This window comes from Mastigoproctus giganteus, chromosome 11, assembly GCF_048544385.1.
Source record: "Mastigoproctus giganteus isolate SK-2022 chromosome 11, ASM4854438v1, whole genome shotgun sequence".
Classification (NCBI taxonomy): domain Eukaryota; kingdom Metazoa; phylum Arthropoda; class Arachnida; order Uropygi; family Thelyphonidae; genus Mastigoproctus; species Mastigoproctus giganteus.
Genome location: NC_143585.1, coordinates 110697692 through 110718017, shown reverse-complemented (window position 1 = coordinate 110718017; position 20326 = coordinate 110697692). Strand labels below are relative to the sequence as shown.

At 35.6% G+C, this 20326-nt stretch overlaps 1 protein-coding gene across 1 annotated transcript; it reads left to right on the top strand.

The window, feature by feature from the left end:
• The first annotated feature begins 8379 nt into the window (after positions 1 to 8379).
• On the top strand, positions 8380 to 11037 carry LOC150078349 (ATP-dependent DNA helicase DDX11). Its single transcript, XM_090384538.1, has one exon. It carries the CDS (start codon positions 8380 to 8382, stop codon positions 11035 to 11037), a length of 2658 nt encoding a protein of 885 aa, XP_090240664.1.
• The last annotated feature ends 9289 nt before the right edge of the window (positions 11038 to 20326 follow it).

Genomic DNA, 20326 nt, shown 5'->3' with positions numbered 1-20326 from the left:
AGTGCTGCATAAGCATTTAGGGAAATTCCAACACATAGAGTTCCGCGGAACGCAACTCTTACATAAGTCGAGGAGTGGCTGTACTCACATTCAATACTCCAAACTTGCCAAATACCATTAAAGCTGGTTATCTGAATTGCCATATCTGCCCCTATAAGCCAAATCCAATACAGTGTTATAAACGTCAGAAGTTCGGACACTCTCAGACAACATGTCGAGGAAACAAAATATGCCCAAAATGTGGATCCCAGGATCACACTCAAACAGACTGTACTGCAACATCTCCAGTTGTCCTAATTGCAAGGAAAATCATCCTGCATATTCTAAAAATTGTGAGTTATGGAAACTTGGAAAAAAAAATACAGAAATTTAAAGTTCAAAATAAAGTGACTTATCAGGAAGTGAGACGATAAATACTGAAAGATACTCCTGCACGTACATATACAAATGTTACAAAGAAGTATCGTTCTGTTTTTACACAAATCAATGACTCAGTTCCACCTAACATATCACTTGCCAAATGGGCTAGAACTCAGCTTTCAGTTCCTCAGCCATTTTTGAAGCAAAAAGAACCAGACCAGACTTGTAATACTCCAATTTCCATCCCCTCTACCAGTGAGACCTGGATGGCAAAAGCTGAATCTTCTACTGAAAGCCAAATTAATACTGCAGTGTACATAGATGACAAAACTCAACAAGAACCTATTAAGAATATATTAGAAATTTATTCCGAAGAAGATATGGACACTGGATGGCCTACCTTTCCTAAAAAAGATAAAATTAAAATAGATCGTAATAAGCCTAATGTCTCTAAAAAACAACCGGATCATCCTACCTCTAAAACTAAATAATGAAGTGCATTTTACAATGTAATTGTTGAGGACTACGTACTAATTCAGATGAACTTTATGACCTAATCTGAGATTTCAGTCCAGCGGGCATTTGTTTACAGGAAACATTTTTAACTCTAAAATTCCTCTCCTAATGACCCCCCTCAATAAAGAAATATACTTTGTAGAGGCATGACAGGAATGCAGCAACTGCAGCCCATGGAGGTGTAGCGGTTTTGGTATCCGTTAGTAATCCGTCTAGACAAATCCCCCTTAAAAAGTAATTTAGAAGTTGTTGCTGTAAGAATAGAACTTGGAATAACTTTATCTCTTGTTTCTATTTATCTTGCCCAGATACCACCTCCTATTTGTTTGATGGGTGACTTTAATGGACACCACCCATTATGGGGAAGTCTACATATGGATAAAAGAGGGCATCTAATAGAAACATTACTGGACACACACAATCTAACTCTGCCGAACACCGGTGCACATACTCGTGCATTTTCCCACTGGAAATACATCTGCCATAAATCTATCTATCTACTCCCCCACTCTGCACCCACCCAAGTATACATCGGGTAACATTGGATAATCCATACAATAGCAATCATCTTCCATTTACTTGTAAATTCCAAACTGCCTACCCCTATCCAGAAATTCACAGAAGATGGAAATTTGCAAAGGCAAACTGGATAAAATTTTCCTTAAGTACAGTTTTAGATAAAAACTTCATTATGAATTAGTCAATAGATGAAGCTAATGACCATATCACTAAACAGATACTAGCAGCAGCTGACAAAGCTATTCCTCAGTCGTCGACCATCCACAAAGGTGCAAAAACTACCGGTGGAATGATGAATGTAAAAAAGCAATAAAAAGAAAAGAATAAAGCCTGGAATATTTTCCATAAGCATCCCACTACTATTAACCTTATAAATTACAAAAAACTTAATGCTAAAGCACAACAAAAATAAGAAGGAATGCCAAAAAAGATTCCTGGATACAGTTCACTTCCACTATCACCAAAAACACCGATACTAGATTAATCTGGAGGAAAATCCAACATCAAAATGGCAAATATCCATTGTCATCCTCTCCTATATTGATCTGTAATGGACAGGAACTGTCTTCCCCCGAAGACATAGCAAATGCTTTTGCTGAAGTTTTTGCAAAAATTTCAGCAGCAAATTCATATGACGCTCCATTCCAACAAATTAAAGGGGTAGCAGAAAGGTATAAGTTAAATTTCAACACTGGTCTGTCTCTTCCATATAATCAGCCTTTTTCAATATCCGACTTAACAGAAGCTCTTAACAGAGTACCCAATAGTGCAGCTGGCTGGCCCTGATGGTATATTTTATATTATGCTAAAACATTTGAATGATACTGCTTTACAAACTCTTTTAATATTTTTTTAACAGAATTTTTCAGGAACATGTTTATCCTTGCTCTTGGAGACATTCACTTGTATTAGCTATCCTTAAACCAGGAAAAGACCTCTCTAATCCAGGAAATTATCGTCCAATTTCCTTAACTAGTTGTTTGGGGAAAACACTGGAGAAAATGGTTCTCAACCGCTTCACCTGGTTTCTCGAGTCACATAACATCTTACATCGGTATGGCTTTCGGCAAAATAGATCTACATTAGATATGATGACAAAAGCAGAATCAAACATTAGAAATGCTTTTGTCAGAAATGACCACCTCGTTATGGTAAGTTTCGATTTAGAAAAGGCCTTTATACAACATGCCGTTTTGGTATTCTATGGGATGTTCACACCTTTGGTCTACGAGGCAGATGTCCCATGTTTATTCAGAGCTTTCTCCAGGACAGAACCTTTTCAGGTTATTCATCTAAATGCTCTTTCTAGAATTCATATACAGGAGGAGGGGTCCTTCAGGGATCTATTTTGAGTCCTACACTATTTTTAATAAGAATAAACAATATCATCCATGGTATTCCAAGCACAGTAGAATTATATCACTATGCAGGTGACCTCATGATTTCGTGCCAAGGAAAAACTATGAATTCTGTTGAGAGACAGCTTCAGATCCTAATGGCTACTGCTTATCAGCATAAAAATCCAACTATATTAATTTCTGTAAAAAACGTAAGATCCACCCTGAGCCTGAATTACAACTTAAAAATTTCACCATACCTCTTTCCAGTAGTATCAGATTTCTTGGCCTAATCCTGAACAATAAATTAAACTTCTTACAACACATCACATACCTCAAAGAACCATTTGCTTGAAAAAATTAAATATCTTCGAGTACTATCTTCATCGACGTGGGGTGCTGACCGATACAGTCTTTTTCAGCTATATCGAGTATTAATCCGATCTCGCTTGGACTATGAAGCTCCAATCTATGACTCTGCTAGGAAAAGTACACTAACTCGGCTAGACAGAATCACAGTGCCCCAAGAACTGCTTTAGGAGCATTCAGAACATCCCTACAGTGTGTATATAGAGGCACACGAACCTCCACCCCATCTTCGGAGGAAAATGTTGCAGCAAAAATACGGAGCCTTCCCTTTCATCCTATCTTGCCATACTTATTTGAGCTCCAATGGACCCCCTTTTATCAGAACAAACCTAACGAAAACAAGCCAGTTGGGATAAGGTTGCTACAGTTAACACAATGCTGGAATTTAGACATGGGCAATATCTTTCAGGAAACATGCACACATGACCCTCTGTGGTCTGATTATGCACCAGCCCATGATTTCTCATTCCAACAATGGGGGGAAAAAGCAAGCAGCAGATCTCACCATCAGGAACTCCATGCTGCACATGTAGCTAAAAATTCTCTGTGTTTTCAAATATATACCGATGGCTCAAAAACAAGTATGACAGTGGGCGCAGCGGCAGTTTCTTCTATCTTTTCTAGTTCTGTGTCTCTTCCAAAGAAATGCAGCATCTATTCTGCTGAACTGTGGGCGATTAAAATAGCTCTAGATCACGTAATTAATCTGTCCAGTAAGCAAACTATGATATACTCTGATTCTCCGAGTGCAATAACATTATTGAAAAATCCATCCAATCCAATCCATCTTGAAGCAAATCAGATCACAGATAATTGTGTTACATGCTGTTAACCAATCAATTACTTTCTGTTGGATACCAGGTCGTGTAGGCATCAAAGGAAATGAATATGCAGATCAAGCCACCAAACATCCAATCACTGCAAGCTCTCCTAACTACCAAGTGCATCTAACCCATATTTATCTACTCGTGGGGGATGGTCTGCCAATTTGTACATTTTGTCAGTCTACACTTACTGTGAAGCATATTCTAATAAATTGCAACCATTATAATAATTATCGAAATACAATTTTCAGATCTGCAAGAACCTTTGACAATGCAAATCTAGCCGAGTTCTTTGTTTGCTTAAAGCAGACAAGATTGTGTAACAGATTTTAACTGGTAATTATTATTAGCTATATGGTGCAAGGAAGCCTGAGGCATATGCTGCACCAACCAACCAAAAAAAAAAAAAAAAAAAAAAAATCCCTCAGTTACCCTGAGAGAGAGAGAGAGAGAGAGAGAGAGAGAGAGAAGGAAGGAAGGAAGGAAGGAAGGAAGAATGATTATATCCAGCTCAGGACCCTGGGTTGGCCAAGCTCACCAGATGTGAGCCTCTGAGGTTAATTGCATAGAATCATGCACAATATGGCCTTAGGAGCCCTTGTGCCATTAAACAACATATCAACCAACCATAACATGTTGGGACGTTGAAAAGAGGGTTGCTATAAAGAGTGTGTCTCCTATACATGTTGATAGCCCTTTAACAAATCAGTGTTGTGACTGCAGCATAACTGCATTTCTCTTTAGATGGGTCTACGTTACTTCTTTAACAAGCGACTCCATTATTTTCTTGGGAGCAGAAGTTATCTTAAGGAGTCTGTAATTACTCATGTCATCATTTGATCCATTATGAATTGGGGATACATTTGCACATCTATAGTCCATAGGGATCTCTTCTGAATCCAAGGCTGCTCTCATAATCATAGCTAAAGGTTTGCCTACCTTTTTTGCTGCCTCCAATATAATTGGATAAATTGGATTCAACAATTTCTCTTCCACTTTCCTCTCAGTTATCACAAAATCATTCAACTACCTATTAGAAGTTGATGCACTTCTGCCATTCCCCATCCCCAAAAAATTCCTCATATGTGAATGTAGATGCAGAATACCTATTCAAGTTTGTCAGCAAACTGAGCAGTATGATCAACAGTTAATCTATTCATATTTAGTGGAGCAATCTGGCTAATAATTAAAGGAGTCTCAGTGATACTTAAAAAAAAAAAAAAAAAAAAATCACCGACTGTCCATGTCCCTAGAGATGATACCTAAATATGTGCCACCCATACCTAAATCTATAGGTATGGGTGGCACAGCAGTGAGAATACTGCCTTTGTCTAGTGTTTGCAACAAAGGTAACCTTCTTGTTATGGGTGGGGAGGGAATAACTAATAGCTTGTGAAAATTTTTCTGTTTACAGATAATGCAGAAGCTTAACGTGTAGCAATATGTTTTTGGAATAATCTTGGGGAAGGAGGAGGATAATCACAGCTGCACCAAGGAAGGTTCAACATATGCACAGCACATGTGGGAAAGATTGGGGAGGAGGGACACCATCGTACTATTATGATACAGATAGTGATGGTTTAATTGGTTTCAGGATGCTTACATTAAGCGGCAGCTGGTTATATGTACTGTTTATTTATGGGCTTTATGGCACAAGGACAACAAGGCCATAATGAGCTGTGCTGTGGAGTTTCTCTTCCACTTTCTTTTTCATTTGCATCAAAGATTTGCTGACAATTACATATTATTAATAACGTTTATGCACTAGAAAAAAAATTGCAAACCAAAATCAACAACTTTGTAATTTGGAATTTGTGAAAATGGCAGGTTCTTAGTGTAATTGAACTTATTAGAAATTGATTCAGTGTGCACTGAATCAAAACATGCTAATAACAGTTGTTATTAGCATGTTTTCAAATTTCTAAAAGTGAATTTAGAAAATGTTACAGTAAGGCTGAAAGTGAGAATATTTAGGAAGGATAAACAATTATGAATTTGATTGGACTGGTGTTGTTTTTGTCTTATTTTGTTTTAATATATAAGGGCAGTCCATAATAATGCCTCTTTAGCCATAGATGACAGATACAAAGTTCAGATTTATATCATTTATTAAACAAATACTGGGAAGAATATTTACTTTATTATATTATCCATGTTTTATCACTATTTTTGCCATCATTCTTTCTAACTCATATATACACTGTGCTAAATGGATGGACCCTGCTGTTGATATGAGCTTGTCAGCATGTTTTTCAGATCCTCGTCATCAAAAAGTGTTTTCCACAAAGATATCTCATCATGTGTTCAAATAGAAAAAAGCAGACAGAGCCATGTCTGGACTATATTTATCAGGATTCCACTTTTTTGCAATTTTTATCTGAGTCATAGATGCAGTGTATGGCTTGTCATTATCATGGTGTAATGTAATTTGTTGTCCTGTTAGAGCCTTCCTTTTTGTTTTATAATCCTATTGTTTATCAAGTGCTTGGCAATACTTTTATTTATAGTTTGACCCTTCTCAAAAAAATTAACCAAAATTGGGCCTTTCCTGTGACGATCTGGCAATGTTAGATTTTTTTTCTTCACAGGAGATCATATATGTATCCATTCTATAGATTGGCATTTAGAAAAATTGTTGTAATGAAAGATTCAAGTTTCCTCACCTGTTTTCAGGCTTTTAAAAAAATCTTGAAAGTTATTGTATTTCTTAAACAGGTCTTGGCAGATCTCCTGCATAGAGAATTTTATTTGGTACCTATTTGTAGCAAATTTTCCTGAAATCTAATGCAGTGTTTCTCAACCTTTTTGTTGCTGCGGCACACTTTTAAAGACACTAAAATTTTGCTGTACACTACAATAACTACTATACTCATATATTCACAAACGGGAAGTTATTTCTGTTAGGTATATTTAATAATACACTTATTATTTGTGTAGTATAGGTGAGCAGATCTAGTACTAGGAATTAATTTGGCGCAGTGTAAATGAAGATTTTTTGTTTGAATTAATTTTTATTATAAAACTTGTATTTGTTATTATTATTTTTTTTAATTTGCATTTTCTGTGGCACACTTGAAGCATATTCATGGCACACAGGTTGAGAAACACAGATATAATAATGTGTAAAGTAGTTAGTGCACTTCTGTGTGAACGCTCTAGTGCTTGCATCATTGCATGTGTTTTGTCTTTTTGAATAATTTTATCCAAAACCTTAGTGTTTTTTCAATGCACACAGACTGATCTTCTCCTTGGCTGGTCACAGTTGTTGAGATGACATTTCCTTTAAAATGTGCAAGCTTAACGATGCTCATATTAAGTGTTTGGTTGGTATACTATCCTCAGTTTTTCGTGAATCTGGACAGCTGAGTGTTCTCCTGACTGAAAAAGACACTATCATTGATTGTTCATAACTTTCAATCTGTAATAGACAGAAACTTTTATTTTAGCATGTTTCTGTCTTAGTCTATGCTAGCAGTACATAAAACTTCACGCTGCTAACTCGATTAAAAAAAAATTTTGCCCCCAAGAGGCATACTTACAAACTGACCCTTTTGTCAGAATTGGATTGTAACAGTAAGTATTCTGTAATTTTTAAATTATTAAAACTGTTTTATTAATCAATTGCTTATTATTGCTATTACCTGTTACATAATTTTGTTAAATTTAGTTAAAATAGTGTTGCCATTATAAATTTGATTCATTTTTATCTACAAATATATTATAATTTGTGTGTTTGTGTATTAAAGTAGATTTTTATGTTATAACTGTTTTCAGTAATAATTATAAAGTAATTTGGTTACTTCTTTAAGTATTTACCTAATCCATCAGTTTTGAATGTGCTAGATAGGTAGTTCAAAATTCAAGAAAAGGAAAGGTGCACTAAAACTTATTTTGTATACAGGTGTAAGCAGGACTTGCATTTGTAGCACCTGAGGTAAAACCTTGTCACGGTGCCTAATTCATATCATATTTTAACATGCATATATATACAGTAGCACATCTAGCAGCGCCTATTTTAGGTGGTGCCTGTGGCAAGTGCCTCACTTATGCATCACTAGCATGGGGGCCCTGGATGTAAGAATACCTTGCTGTGAGCCTGGGGTAATTATTCTGCTATACTTTATGAATCCACACTCAGTTGGTGGTGGGGGGGGATGTTAAAATGTTTTCCCTAAGAAAACAAAGGACTTTCAACATAACAGGATTTTTTTCCAAATAATCAACATTAAGATAATTCACAATGTTACTCAGACCAGAATTTAAGGTAATTTGGTGTTTTTAAATGATCGTTAAGTAGTTTGTGATAAACTTTTTTGCAATATTAGAATGAAAATTTAATAATTAACAGTGAATTTTTTATTATATATGGTACAATTTTGTTTTTTTTGTGTGTATCAACTAATAAAAGATTTTTTGCCTTTTCTTTTTTCCTAGGTATTAAGAATATATCAGTGATGGATAATCAGTTATATTCAGTACCAAAAGAATTTCCATTTCCTTTTCCACCATATAATGTACAAATTGATTTCATGAAACATTTATACAGAGTTTTGGAAGATGGTAAAATAGGAATTTTTGAAAGCCCCACTGGAACAGGTAAGTCAATGAGCTTAATATGTGGATCATTACTTTGGCTGCAGAATTTCCATGAAAAGCAAAAACAAGATCTTGAAAAAAGAATTGCATCTCATTGTCTCTCAGAAGAACAGGCTGTAAATGAATCTGATTGGATTGCATCATATGCCAAAAAGAAAGAACATACAGAGAAACTGCAAGAGATGCAAGAGGAATATGATTTTATAAGGAAACATGAAAAAAAAATAGAAGAAATGAAAAGCAGGGTGAAAAGAAAACAAAAAAGCAATTGTAGAAAATCAGACAAAAGTTTTATGGATTCTGGATATATTAAGGATATTAAAATTGTTAAAGATGTTAAAACTCATATTAATAATACTTTGGAAAATCACTGTTGTGAAGATAGCGATTTCATTCTCGAAGACTATTTTAGTGATGAAGAATTAAATAATGATCTTGAAGAGCTAAATGAAGATCTTGAAGACACTAGTAGCTTAACTAAAATCTTTTACTGTAGCCGTACACATACACAGCTCTCACAGTTTGTAAAAGAAGTGCAAAGAAGCCCATATAACAGTATCAGAGTTGTTTCTCTTGCTTCACGGCAGAATCTTTGTATTAATGAAAATGTTCAAAAATTAAAAAGTATAAGTCTTATGAATGAGAAATGTTTGGATTTGCAGCATGGAAAACAAGCCAGTAAGGCATCCAATGTGTCAGAAGACCAAAAGAAAGTAAGAAAATTGGCAACCCATGGATGTCCTTACCATAAATTCTCTGGTATACTTGAAATGAGGGACAACATTTTAGTTGAAATAAAAGATATTGAACAAATTGTAGCCCTTGGTAAACAACTAAAAGTTTGTCCTTATTACAGTACAAGGTACAGTGTGCCAGAAGCTGAATTAGTTGTTTTACCATATAACATTCTTTTGCACAAAAATACAAGACAAAAATGTGGAATTAACCTAAAAGACAATATTGTGATTATTGATGAGGCACATAACTTAATAGAAGCTATCAACAATATTCATAATGCATTTTTAAGTGGGTCTCACCTAGTGCACATTTTCACTCAACTAAAACAGTATCAACAGAAATATCATGCAAAACTGCATCCTAAAAACCTGATGTATATAAACCAAATACTGTACATAATATCATCATTTATTAAGTATCTTGGTGGCAAGGAAAACTTTATTTCAGATGATAAAACATCTTCAAAGGAAGGAGTAACAGTCTCTCTGCTGAATGATTTTCTCTCTTCTACAAAAATTGACAATCTCAACTTCTTTAAAATACTAAAGTATTGTGAAAAGAGCAAGATTGCACAGAAACTGCATGGGTTTACTGGGAAATATCAAGTATCAATTAAGAGAAGGTCAAATGAAAATGGAAAATCATCACTGTCTAATTTTCTGTATAAATTGTCCAATGATAAACATAATAGTACATCACAGAGAGAGTTGGATTCATTAAATGGTTGTAATGAAGAAGCATCTTTGAACTTCATCATGTTCCAAAATTTTCTTCAAGCATTGACAACTCCAAACAGTGATGCAAGAATTGTGTGTGTTAAACATGGTACTCTACAGTTGTCGTCACTTAAATTTCTTCTTTTAAATCCAGCTTTACATTTTAAAGACATTATTCAGCAGTCAAGGGCCATTGTTCTTGCAGGTGGAACAATGCAACCCACATCAGACTTTGTTAATCAGTTGTTTATGCCAGCTGGTGCTAATGCAGATAGGATTATTAATTTTTCCTGTGGACATGTAATACCTCACGACCACCTCCTAGTTGTAGCCCTTTCTTCTGGACCAAGTGGCAAAATATTGGATTTTTCATTTCAAAAGCGTGATTTGCCAGAAACTTTAGATGAACTTGGTAGAGTACTGGTTAATCTGTGTGCAATTATTCATGGTGGTATAGTGTGTTTTTTTCCATCTTATGAATATGAGCAACATGTCTATACCTACTGGGAAAAGACTGGTCTGATTGCAACTCTTAATAATAAAAAGATATTGTTTCGTGAACCACAAAAGTCAAATGAAGTAGAAAATGTTCTCAGGGAATATTCAAGAGCTGTGCGAGTTACTTCAAAGAATTCACAATGTAGTGGTGCACTGTTACTGAGTATTGTTGGTGGTAAAATGAGTGAAGGCATTAATTTTTCAGATGACTTGGGTCGGTGTGTGGTGATGATTGGCTTACCTTATCCAAATATTAATTCACCAGAGCTGAAAGAAAAAATGTCATATTTAAACCTAATGAATACGTTAAATGAGACTGATAAATTGCCTGGGCAAATATATTATGAAAATCTATGTATGAAAGCAGTAAATCAGTCAATAGGAAGAGCTATTCGCCACATAAATGATTATGCTGTTATTGTTCTCCTTGATTGGCGATATCAAAAAGAATCTGTAAAGAAGTCTCTCCCTTGTTGGATATCTTCAAGAATTGAAATTTTTACTAACTTTGGACGTGCCTTTTCTCTAATTCGTCATTTTTTTCGTGGAAAAATTGAAAGTTGAGTCATCCCCCCCCCCCCCCCTTCAATATGAATTAGGCTATGTGTGAGTTCCAGTAAATGGCGCATCAAAAGTTTTATAATTGATTGTGTTTTTTTTTTTTTTTTTTTTTTAAGCAATTTAACTGAGATCATTTTCATTTGCCTTTTGGAATAACAATTTAATTTCAGCCACTATTTAGCTGTGACAACAATAAAATATGCCAGTGACAGTGGACATGTGAGTTACTTTTTTCCAGGTGTAAATAGTAGGTATGGGGATTCTTTCATGTAAGACTAGTGATGGGTGATTAAAAAATGAATTGCCTGCTCACAGTTTTACTTTTGCAAATTTGAATGGCAGCCTTCTTTCTGGAGGGGGTAGGGATATCCTACTTTCAGGAACAAAAGTAATTTCTAAAGAAATTAATTATGCACATTCATTGTTGTGCAAATTTCAAAAGCAGCACTGGAGAATATCCTTGGCTGATCATTTCATCTGTAGAATAGCATGCCACTGCACAACTCAAGTTTCCATAAATTGTGACTGGGTAGAAGGAGAGTGTATGTCCAGGAATACTCTAACATAGTTGTAAGCTCTGACATGTTGTCTAGTAGTTGCAAAGTGGCCTTAAACCACATGCTGGAAGTGTGAACCATTTTGTGAGTTGCATGACAGAAGATTGGAAGAATAAGCACAATTTTGTTATATGCTATTGTGTTTATCATGGTACTAGTTCTACAGTGACAGTAGAGAGAAATTCCAGAGGTTTATGGAGACAAGTGTTTGAAACAAACTGCAATTTAAGTGACACAGGTTTCCCTTGAAAATTGGACACGCACTTTCATTCAACTTTGAACATAAACTTTCATTTATATACAATTGAACATATTTTAGGACATGCTCTCCTGCCCTCTTCTGACAGTTCACCAAAACTTGAGTGCTTGTAGAGTGGTGTTGCCATTCTGCAAATTAAATTATCAGCCTGCATATATTAGAATAGTTATGAAGGCAGCTGCTTTCTGTAGTTATTAGAATAGGATGAGTAGTGGCAAAAACTGATGCAAGGAAATATTCTCGAGAGAGCATCAGCAATTGGTCATATATCGTTGGCATTCTATCAAAAACCTCGTATGTTAAAAATGACTACTTTTCAGGAAAGCAAAAAAAACTGTTTATTATTTAGAGAAATTGAAGTAATTTTTTCAAAACTTTTTTTAATGGACACAAATATCATCTGAATCAATTATACAATTTCTAAATAGCACAAAAATCTCGTTATTTAGGGAGTTTTAATTACATACAGTAATTTGTATCTTATATTGAATGTTAAAGCTCTACATACTAGGTTTTGATCTAATATCACCGTGTTTCAAATTACACATTATTTAAAAAGTGATGACACTTACTTTGCTAGCGTAAAAAGGGTTTGTTTATTTATTTATTTATGTAGTACAATAAAGGAGAGGATGCATTTAAGTAATGAGCATGTGAACCATACATTATGTAGTATTACATTTGTTTTTGATACACATGAAAAGAAACAATTGAAAAATTTTTGTCATTACTGCAACGTAACCATTGAAAAATACAAAGCACTTTAACTTGCTTTCTGTTGCAAGCAGAATAACCATTGAAAAATTTAAAAATTAATGTGCAATGACACATCTTGTCTTGAATGTGTTGACATTTACCTCCCTCTTCAACACATTAGCGAGGTAAGTTTTCATAACAGTTATTTTAAAGGTGAAATTTGAGTTCTTGTAGATGTTTAAACTTCTCCCTTGGAGAAGTTTAAACATCTCCAGGACAAATGCTGGGATAGTATAAATTGCTAGAGAAATCACTGAAATCCTGGAAAGTCACGACTTTCATTTCAAATGGAGATGGTGAAGACCTTGCATTCCTACAGATTTCAACATACTGTGCAGGGACACTAATTACCTTTTTGCCAAACTTTCTCTCTATTAAACTGTGACATCCATCTATCTCTATTTGTGTATAACCTTTTCTAAATATTTCTGAATGATAGTGATATCTTTGTGCACTGCGAGATTCAAAAGTGCATTTGCCATTACCACATTCCGATTTTGGTATGTGCAACCATCTGTCTATACCAGTGGTTCTCAAACTTTTTAATGTGAAGGCACCCTAAATATCCATTATGAAAAATGCCCGGCACCCCCAGCACCGGGTGCAGTGAGTGCTGGGGAGACGGCCACAACATAAACCAATGCTAAATTTGATGTCACAGCACCCCTATAAAGAGTAAGTGGCACCCACTTTGAGAACCACTGGTCTATACAATTATTTTTTTCACATTTGGGTGTAAATTGCATTCGGTTATTAGGAAGTTGTAGAGAATCGATGAAAAAATATCAGCGGACATTCGACCATCCGATTCATTCCATAGATGGCATATTACCTCTTCTGTTACTTGATTGTATATTGTACAGTTGTGTATTGTGCTTGTTACTTATATTTTGATTTCTCATTTCTTGCAAGCTTCTTTATATCTTGGTGTGCACCATAGTCTGATTATGGAAGGTTTCCCATACTATATTGTGAACAAGTGTCATACTGATCCTTTTTTGGGACATAGACTCAGATTCATGTCATGATAGACATTGAAATGTACTCCACTGCACTACCTCTTTATTCTTTGCTGCTGCTTGTTTTTGGTATTCTTTGAAAAGATGGCGTTTGGATTCTGATACAGGTTCCAAGTACAGTTTGGTTGTATCTGCAAGGAAGTAATGAGACTGCAATTTTGGCACTTCAGTCAGTTAATCTCTCAGGTACTGCTTGCATTCATTGTCAGCATCTCTCTTCTTATTAGTTTCTTTTGCCTTGTCACAAGGAGCAGTTGGTGTTCCATTAATACTTTTCAACACCCAGTCTTGAACCGAAAATTCTCCTACATCAAAAGTTGCCAGGAATATTAGTTTGCAAACTCGTAACAGTTCGGCATTATTCTTCTTGCGATGGTATTGAAAAGCATTACCTTTACGAAACAACTCCTGCTCATGATAACCTTTTCTTCTAGTACCAGGGGCACTGCTTTTGACAAGTGAAGCTATGGACACTTTTTACTGATTTAATCCATGTTCTTCTAAAAACTATTGAACAGTGCAAGTCTCTCTTCATCAGAGAATTCATGGCAATGAAATTTCTTGCTTTTTTCACCGTGCTTACAGATGCATCTGTTACCTATTTTTTTTTTTCATTCTTAGGCACACTTTGAGAATATTTTCCTGAATACAAGTCCTTTTTTTACGGCGCCTCCGTAGCCAGTTGGGCAGGAGCAGCAGTGCATAGCACACGCTTCTTGATTAGACGAGGGTTCGAGCCTGTGCCCACCAAATATGGAAAGGTCAGGGAATGACCACCGCATATCCCCGGAGCAATATGGCCTTAGTTGCTAATGCTCCTAAAAATCAAATAACATAACAAACAAAGCAAGTCCTTTTTAACTCCTAAATAGCTTTCTCCAAGCCTGCATCTTTTTTATTTTATTTTTTTGGTTTACTTCTTTGCCAGCATTCAAGATCGGCATAACCTTTACGCTTTCTTTTCTTTTTTTTGTTGTCCATTCATTTCGCTAATATGTTCTTGTATCATAGGATTAAGAGTACAGTCTTCTTGAGGTTCTGATGTAGAAGTACTCGGAAGATCACTTGGTACAGATGAAGACCCCGTCGATGTGTGGGTGCACACTGAGTAAGCCTGGTGTTTTTTTATTTATTTTTTTTGTTTCTTCCATTTTGGTTTCCTTCTTCGTTCATTACTCGAGCAGCTAGAGCCCAAGGAACTAGGGCAGTATTCAGATGAGTCTGAAAATAATGAAAAATCTGAGGCTTCCATTGTCTTCACAACCAGTTTCAACTATTTCTTCATGGCTGACCAAATTTGTTGGATTCATAGTATTCACAGCATTTCTTTCCCCTGGCAAGCACCATTTCCACTATCATCTTGCCCCTGGTAGCCATTTTTTGTGATCTGAAAACATGCACAAAGAAAGATTCAAAATCTCGAATTTAAAACTAAGTTTTATATTGGCAGAATAATGTAGATATGAATGCTAAACATTTAATTTTAGTTCTTAAAGTTAAATAAGTACACTCTCATAACGTATAACAATATCACTTCGAGAACACCAGTAACCATTTGCAATAACAGAGATTAAAATTACAGTTAGGTTATTATGTATGGGTCATGTACTTTTGTATGTGATTATCTAAAAAAAATATGGCTTCTTATCTGGTGTTAATATATACAGTCGCTTTTTAAATGCTCAAAGTGAGGTACAGAATTATAATTGTAATCAACACACACTTTAAGACACTTATATCAACAGAAGTCACTCAAGGCAACTTAACAATGCCATCCATAACATACGAAGTTTTGATGGTCACAATATGCAGCCAAAGACATGGGAGGTTTCTGCATTGTCTTCAAACACTTGTTTTGATCGGTTGATTACTTCCGAGGTTTTGCAGGACAATGTGGGACCAAAAATAAAACTCATTACAAACAAAATCAATTTTTTTACGAATTCAACCTACAAGGTTTTGATTGAATGCCAACGAGCTATAGAATGCACACTTAATCTGTTCCATACATTCTAATAATTTTTAGTCCTACTTTAAAGTTTTTTTTTTCTACCTACTTCTACAATATCAGGTAGGAGTTTGTTTCAACAGTCATTCCTTCTCTGGCTAAACATAAATATTAGCCTTTCCCAATTTAAATTTATATCCCGTTGTGTGTGTGTGTTATCCAAGAAAGAGAATAAAGATACGACCGCATTGAGCTTACTCACCCATTCAAAGCCTTTAACACTTCAATTAGGTCTCTTTACAGATGCATAGTTTCCAGACCATGAAATTTACAAAACTCAAGTCCTTGGTAGGAGTACAGTTTTGTTCGTTTGACTAATCTTGTTGCTCTTCTCTGCACCTGTTCCAACAGAACCACATCCTTCCCAGAGTTAGTCTTCCAAACCTTAAACAATATTTCTTAGTTGGTATGTAAAGTCTAGTAGCTTCCAGGATTAATTCTTTGAATGCTTCCCATTTTGAATTTGCTGTTGGTAACATCATCAGTTGGTCCCACCATATAGAATTTAAATACTGTCTCAGATCACTGTAGGTGCCTTTACGAAAGCAAAAACCCTTCCCTTTACCCCTGATGGTAGTTACCTCTTTGAGTAAATCCCCCTTCAGCACACTATGATCACTGCCAACTAGTGGTTCCTCTATCTGCAGATTCTTAATGCATTAAGAATCACTACTGATAATCAGATCAAGAGTATTACTCCCTCTAGTTGCGTCCCGAGCATGCTGATGTAGAAAACAATCATCCAATAAATCCATAAAAGCCTTGCTAGTGTGTGAGTGACCAACCCACAAATTCCAGTCAATATCTGGGAAATTAAAATCCCCCATTATAAGACTCTGATTTACTGGCCCACTCTATTTCCCTGTACAGTTTCTTATTATACTCATCAGAGTCATATGTATTTAGTTAAAAAGTACAATTTAATCGACAATGAAGTTTAACAAGATTAATAAATTTTACTGATTAATTGATAATATTATATACTATACTATACTAAGCTAACACTATCTAGTTCGGGATATAATGTTGTATCATATAACAGTGGCGGCAAGTAATGAACGGTAAATCTATGGACACTGAAGTATTAATTAACCACCAAAATCTCACTGTCTCAATTCCGAATAAACCAAGGATCTTGATTAGGTCTATAAGCTACTTATAGAAAATAATTTAATATAACAATTAGTCAATAAAGTGGCTGAATACAGCTAAAAAACTTGCCGTTCGCCAGAGCTGCAAAACTTGTAAAACACGTGGATTGGATACCCTTACTGATACTAAGTTATAGTCTACAAGAATCGCAGTAGCTGCCGAAGAAATTCGAAATTTGCCTGGAGTATTCCAGAATGTTCGGATGTCCATGCGTCGGAGATGTGAGGCGTGCATTGTAGCCCGTGGAAGAAACTTCGAACACTTACTTTAATCCATGTACCTTTTGCTTCTTTTCATGTATTATTAAAACGATTTCTCACTTACGGTCTCTTTTCTTTATGGTGCTTCTGTGCACAACACCGCTTCAGGAAAGCATTTCCGACCCCACATTGCTATATGATTTCGAGTTGTCAGGATGTACCCTACCCCTCTTAGAAGTTCTGAAATGTTTAACTGAAACACCCGGTATAATTAGATTTAACTTATGTTTCCTAATTATGCAATAATTAACAGATTTTTGGAAATTTCAGTAGAGAAATCAAAGAAAACATTTTTAAAAACAGCCATTAGGAGTTTCAGCTGTGTGGACAGGGTAGATGAAGAGCACAAATTGCTAAAATATTGTCTGGTGTCTCATTGATCCCATGGACCTGGACTCAGGGTTAAGTAGTTATTTCTTTGAATAAATCCCACATCAGTTGAGATGATCATTGCCACTTAGGCTTTCTTCACTGTCATTTTAATACACGATGAAGAACTGCTGATAATTAACACGATGAAGAACTGCTGATAATTAATACGATGAAGAACTGCTGATAATTAATTCAATAATATTGCTTTCTCCTGTTGCCTATAACTATTGTTATAGAAATTAGTTATCCAAAAATGTTCTGCTACCAGGTATGCTGCCCATCCACAAGTTCTAGTCAATATCTGAAAAGTTAAAATCTCACATAATGACCTACTCTGTCTCTTTAGCTGTTCATTATACTCATAGTTATTTTGCCTATACCAATTTTGTACCCTAATTTTTGTTTTTCCAATGCTTATGTCACATCAGACTGACAGCTGCACTTTTTAATAAAAAAGCATAACTCCCCATTCTCTATGCTGTCCTGTCATTTCTGTGCATATTGTACTCACCTGTATTCAGCATTCCATATCTGAGTGGCACCATGCTTCTGTTATTCCTGTAACACCATTTGATGGAGCCCAAAATTTCAAAGTCAAATTTGTTTACAAAGATAACTCTTGGTAACTCTCACATAGCCCATGTAATTGTGTTCCACTGGACCTCCAGCAGGCCTTTAGGCCCACTTCCACCTTGCTTTACAAGTGACTGCATATCCAAATAGCAGCAATGCAAGGATCAATTCCACCTCTGCTCATTACTGTTAATTATTTTCTGTGTATCCTGGCAAACTAGCACTTCTCTGAACCAATTAATGTTGCATTGAGGGCATTAGTAAATATCCTTACATTCCTTTTATAAAAATGAGATATCCTTACAAGGATATCTCATCTTTATAAAAACAGTTCTATTACCAAGCAGACTGTGCTGGGAAAAATTCTAAACCATGAGCCTCATACTGTCCACAGGGCTGATTTGAGTGACAAGGCTGCCATTAGGTTTAAGAAAACCTCAAACATAAAATGTATTAGAATCTATTGTGCTTAGTACTATGCATGGATTGAAGGTTGTGCTAGAGAAGAGGAGGGATAAAACACAAAAATTTATTTCTGTGAGTTTGCATTCATGTTGACTATTAAAACACATTGAATGATTGGCTTGGAAGAGAGGAGTGGAATTATATATGCCAATTTAGAAAAACAATGCCCATGAAATTGTTTAAGTTGGCATCTGTAAATTAGTATTATTAACTAACTTGACTGCTCTCTTCACTAGAGTCACAGAAATTGAGAGAAAATTTGGGACATCACTGCAGAAGTGGGAGAGTTTTTTTTTTTAATGAAAACTCCAAAAAAATAAAATTTGAACCTGCAGTACTTAGAACCATGCATGGGTTGAAATAAAATACTTATTAACATAAGACTTGAATTTCTGTAGATTGTAATTTTCAATAAATACATGTGAAGGAAGATTGTTCCACAAAACAGAAGTTGAAGGGATAAATGAGGAAGAAGAGATATTTGTTCTATCAGCTTGAAGTTGGACAGTAAGTGGATGTTGGCTGGTTGCAGTACATGTTTGGACTGGTTAAGGGAAAGGGGGAATTACAAAAGCCAGTCCAGAAGAACATCACCCATGAAACTATATATATAGAAACAGAATATCTATGAGATAGCAAGTGGAGAGACTTTGTAAGAGATGGGTCATTAATTAACATAACTGTCCTCTTGAATGGAGTCTAAGCCTGAGAGAGGTTATGGGGAGCACTGCCTGAGATGTGGGAACATTATTTATGGTAAGGCAGATTTGAGATGTGAACAGAATGAGTAGATATTTATAAGAAAAGTAACACTGAAAGTGAATCTCTAAGAGAGATATAAATTTTTCTAGAAATATGAGTGTCACTGAAGATAACCATAGGAGCAGCAGACCTTTTTATGAGAGTTATAAGGCAGACTGAGTTTTAGAAGGATTGAAATTAACTAAGTTATCTTTGCCTCACTGGAGAATTGCTTGTTGGTTTGTTATTTGGTTTTTAGGAGCATTAGCAACTAAGGCCATATTGCTCCGGGATATGCGGTGGTCATTTCCTGACCTTTCCGCATCTTCCGTATTTGGTGGTGGCGGGCTCGAACCCCGGTCTAATCAAGAAGCGTGTGCTACGCACTGCTGACCTGGTTACGGAGGCGCCTGGAGAATTGCCTCGAGATCAGAATTTAAGGAACTGGTAGTGGATATTCGAGAAATTAAAGCTGTTTGTGAAGGGCCAAGTTTCTCAAACTGGAATATGGAATGAAATTTGGTATCGTCATCAAAACTATGGATAGGGTTTCCAATCAATGGGAGAAGATCATTAATATACAAGCGGAAAAGAGTGAGACAAAGAATTTAACATTGGGGAACACTAGCATTAGTGGAGAAGTTAGGAGACACAGAGTCATCTCCCATCACCTGCAGTGAGTAGTCAGAAAGAAAACTGGATATCCAATTAGAGAAAACAGTTGGCAATCTATCAGGTGGAAGCTTATTTAGAAGACTTTAATCAAAACCCTTTGAAATTCCAAGAGCAACTGCTTGAGTTTCACTAAACTTTTCCACTGAATTTGTCAACAGATGGTAACATAAGCCAAAATATCATCAGTGTATCCACTCTGATGGAATTATCTGATAAGGTGGAAGGTTTCTAGATAGTTTAGGGGTTAATGGATTTCTCCATTAAGAATAGAGGTAAATGTGAGGGAAGATAACTGGATAGGATTGATTTGTTACCTTTTTTAGGAACTGGCTGGATACAAGAAAATTTCCAAGCAGAAGGAAAAACACCAGTGGAATATTGAAAGTGTAAAAAGGCGAAGCAAAACAGGAGTAAATTCCAGAGCACAAGTTTTGAGAACAAGTAGAGAAATACTT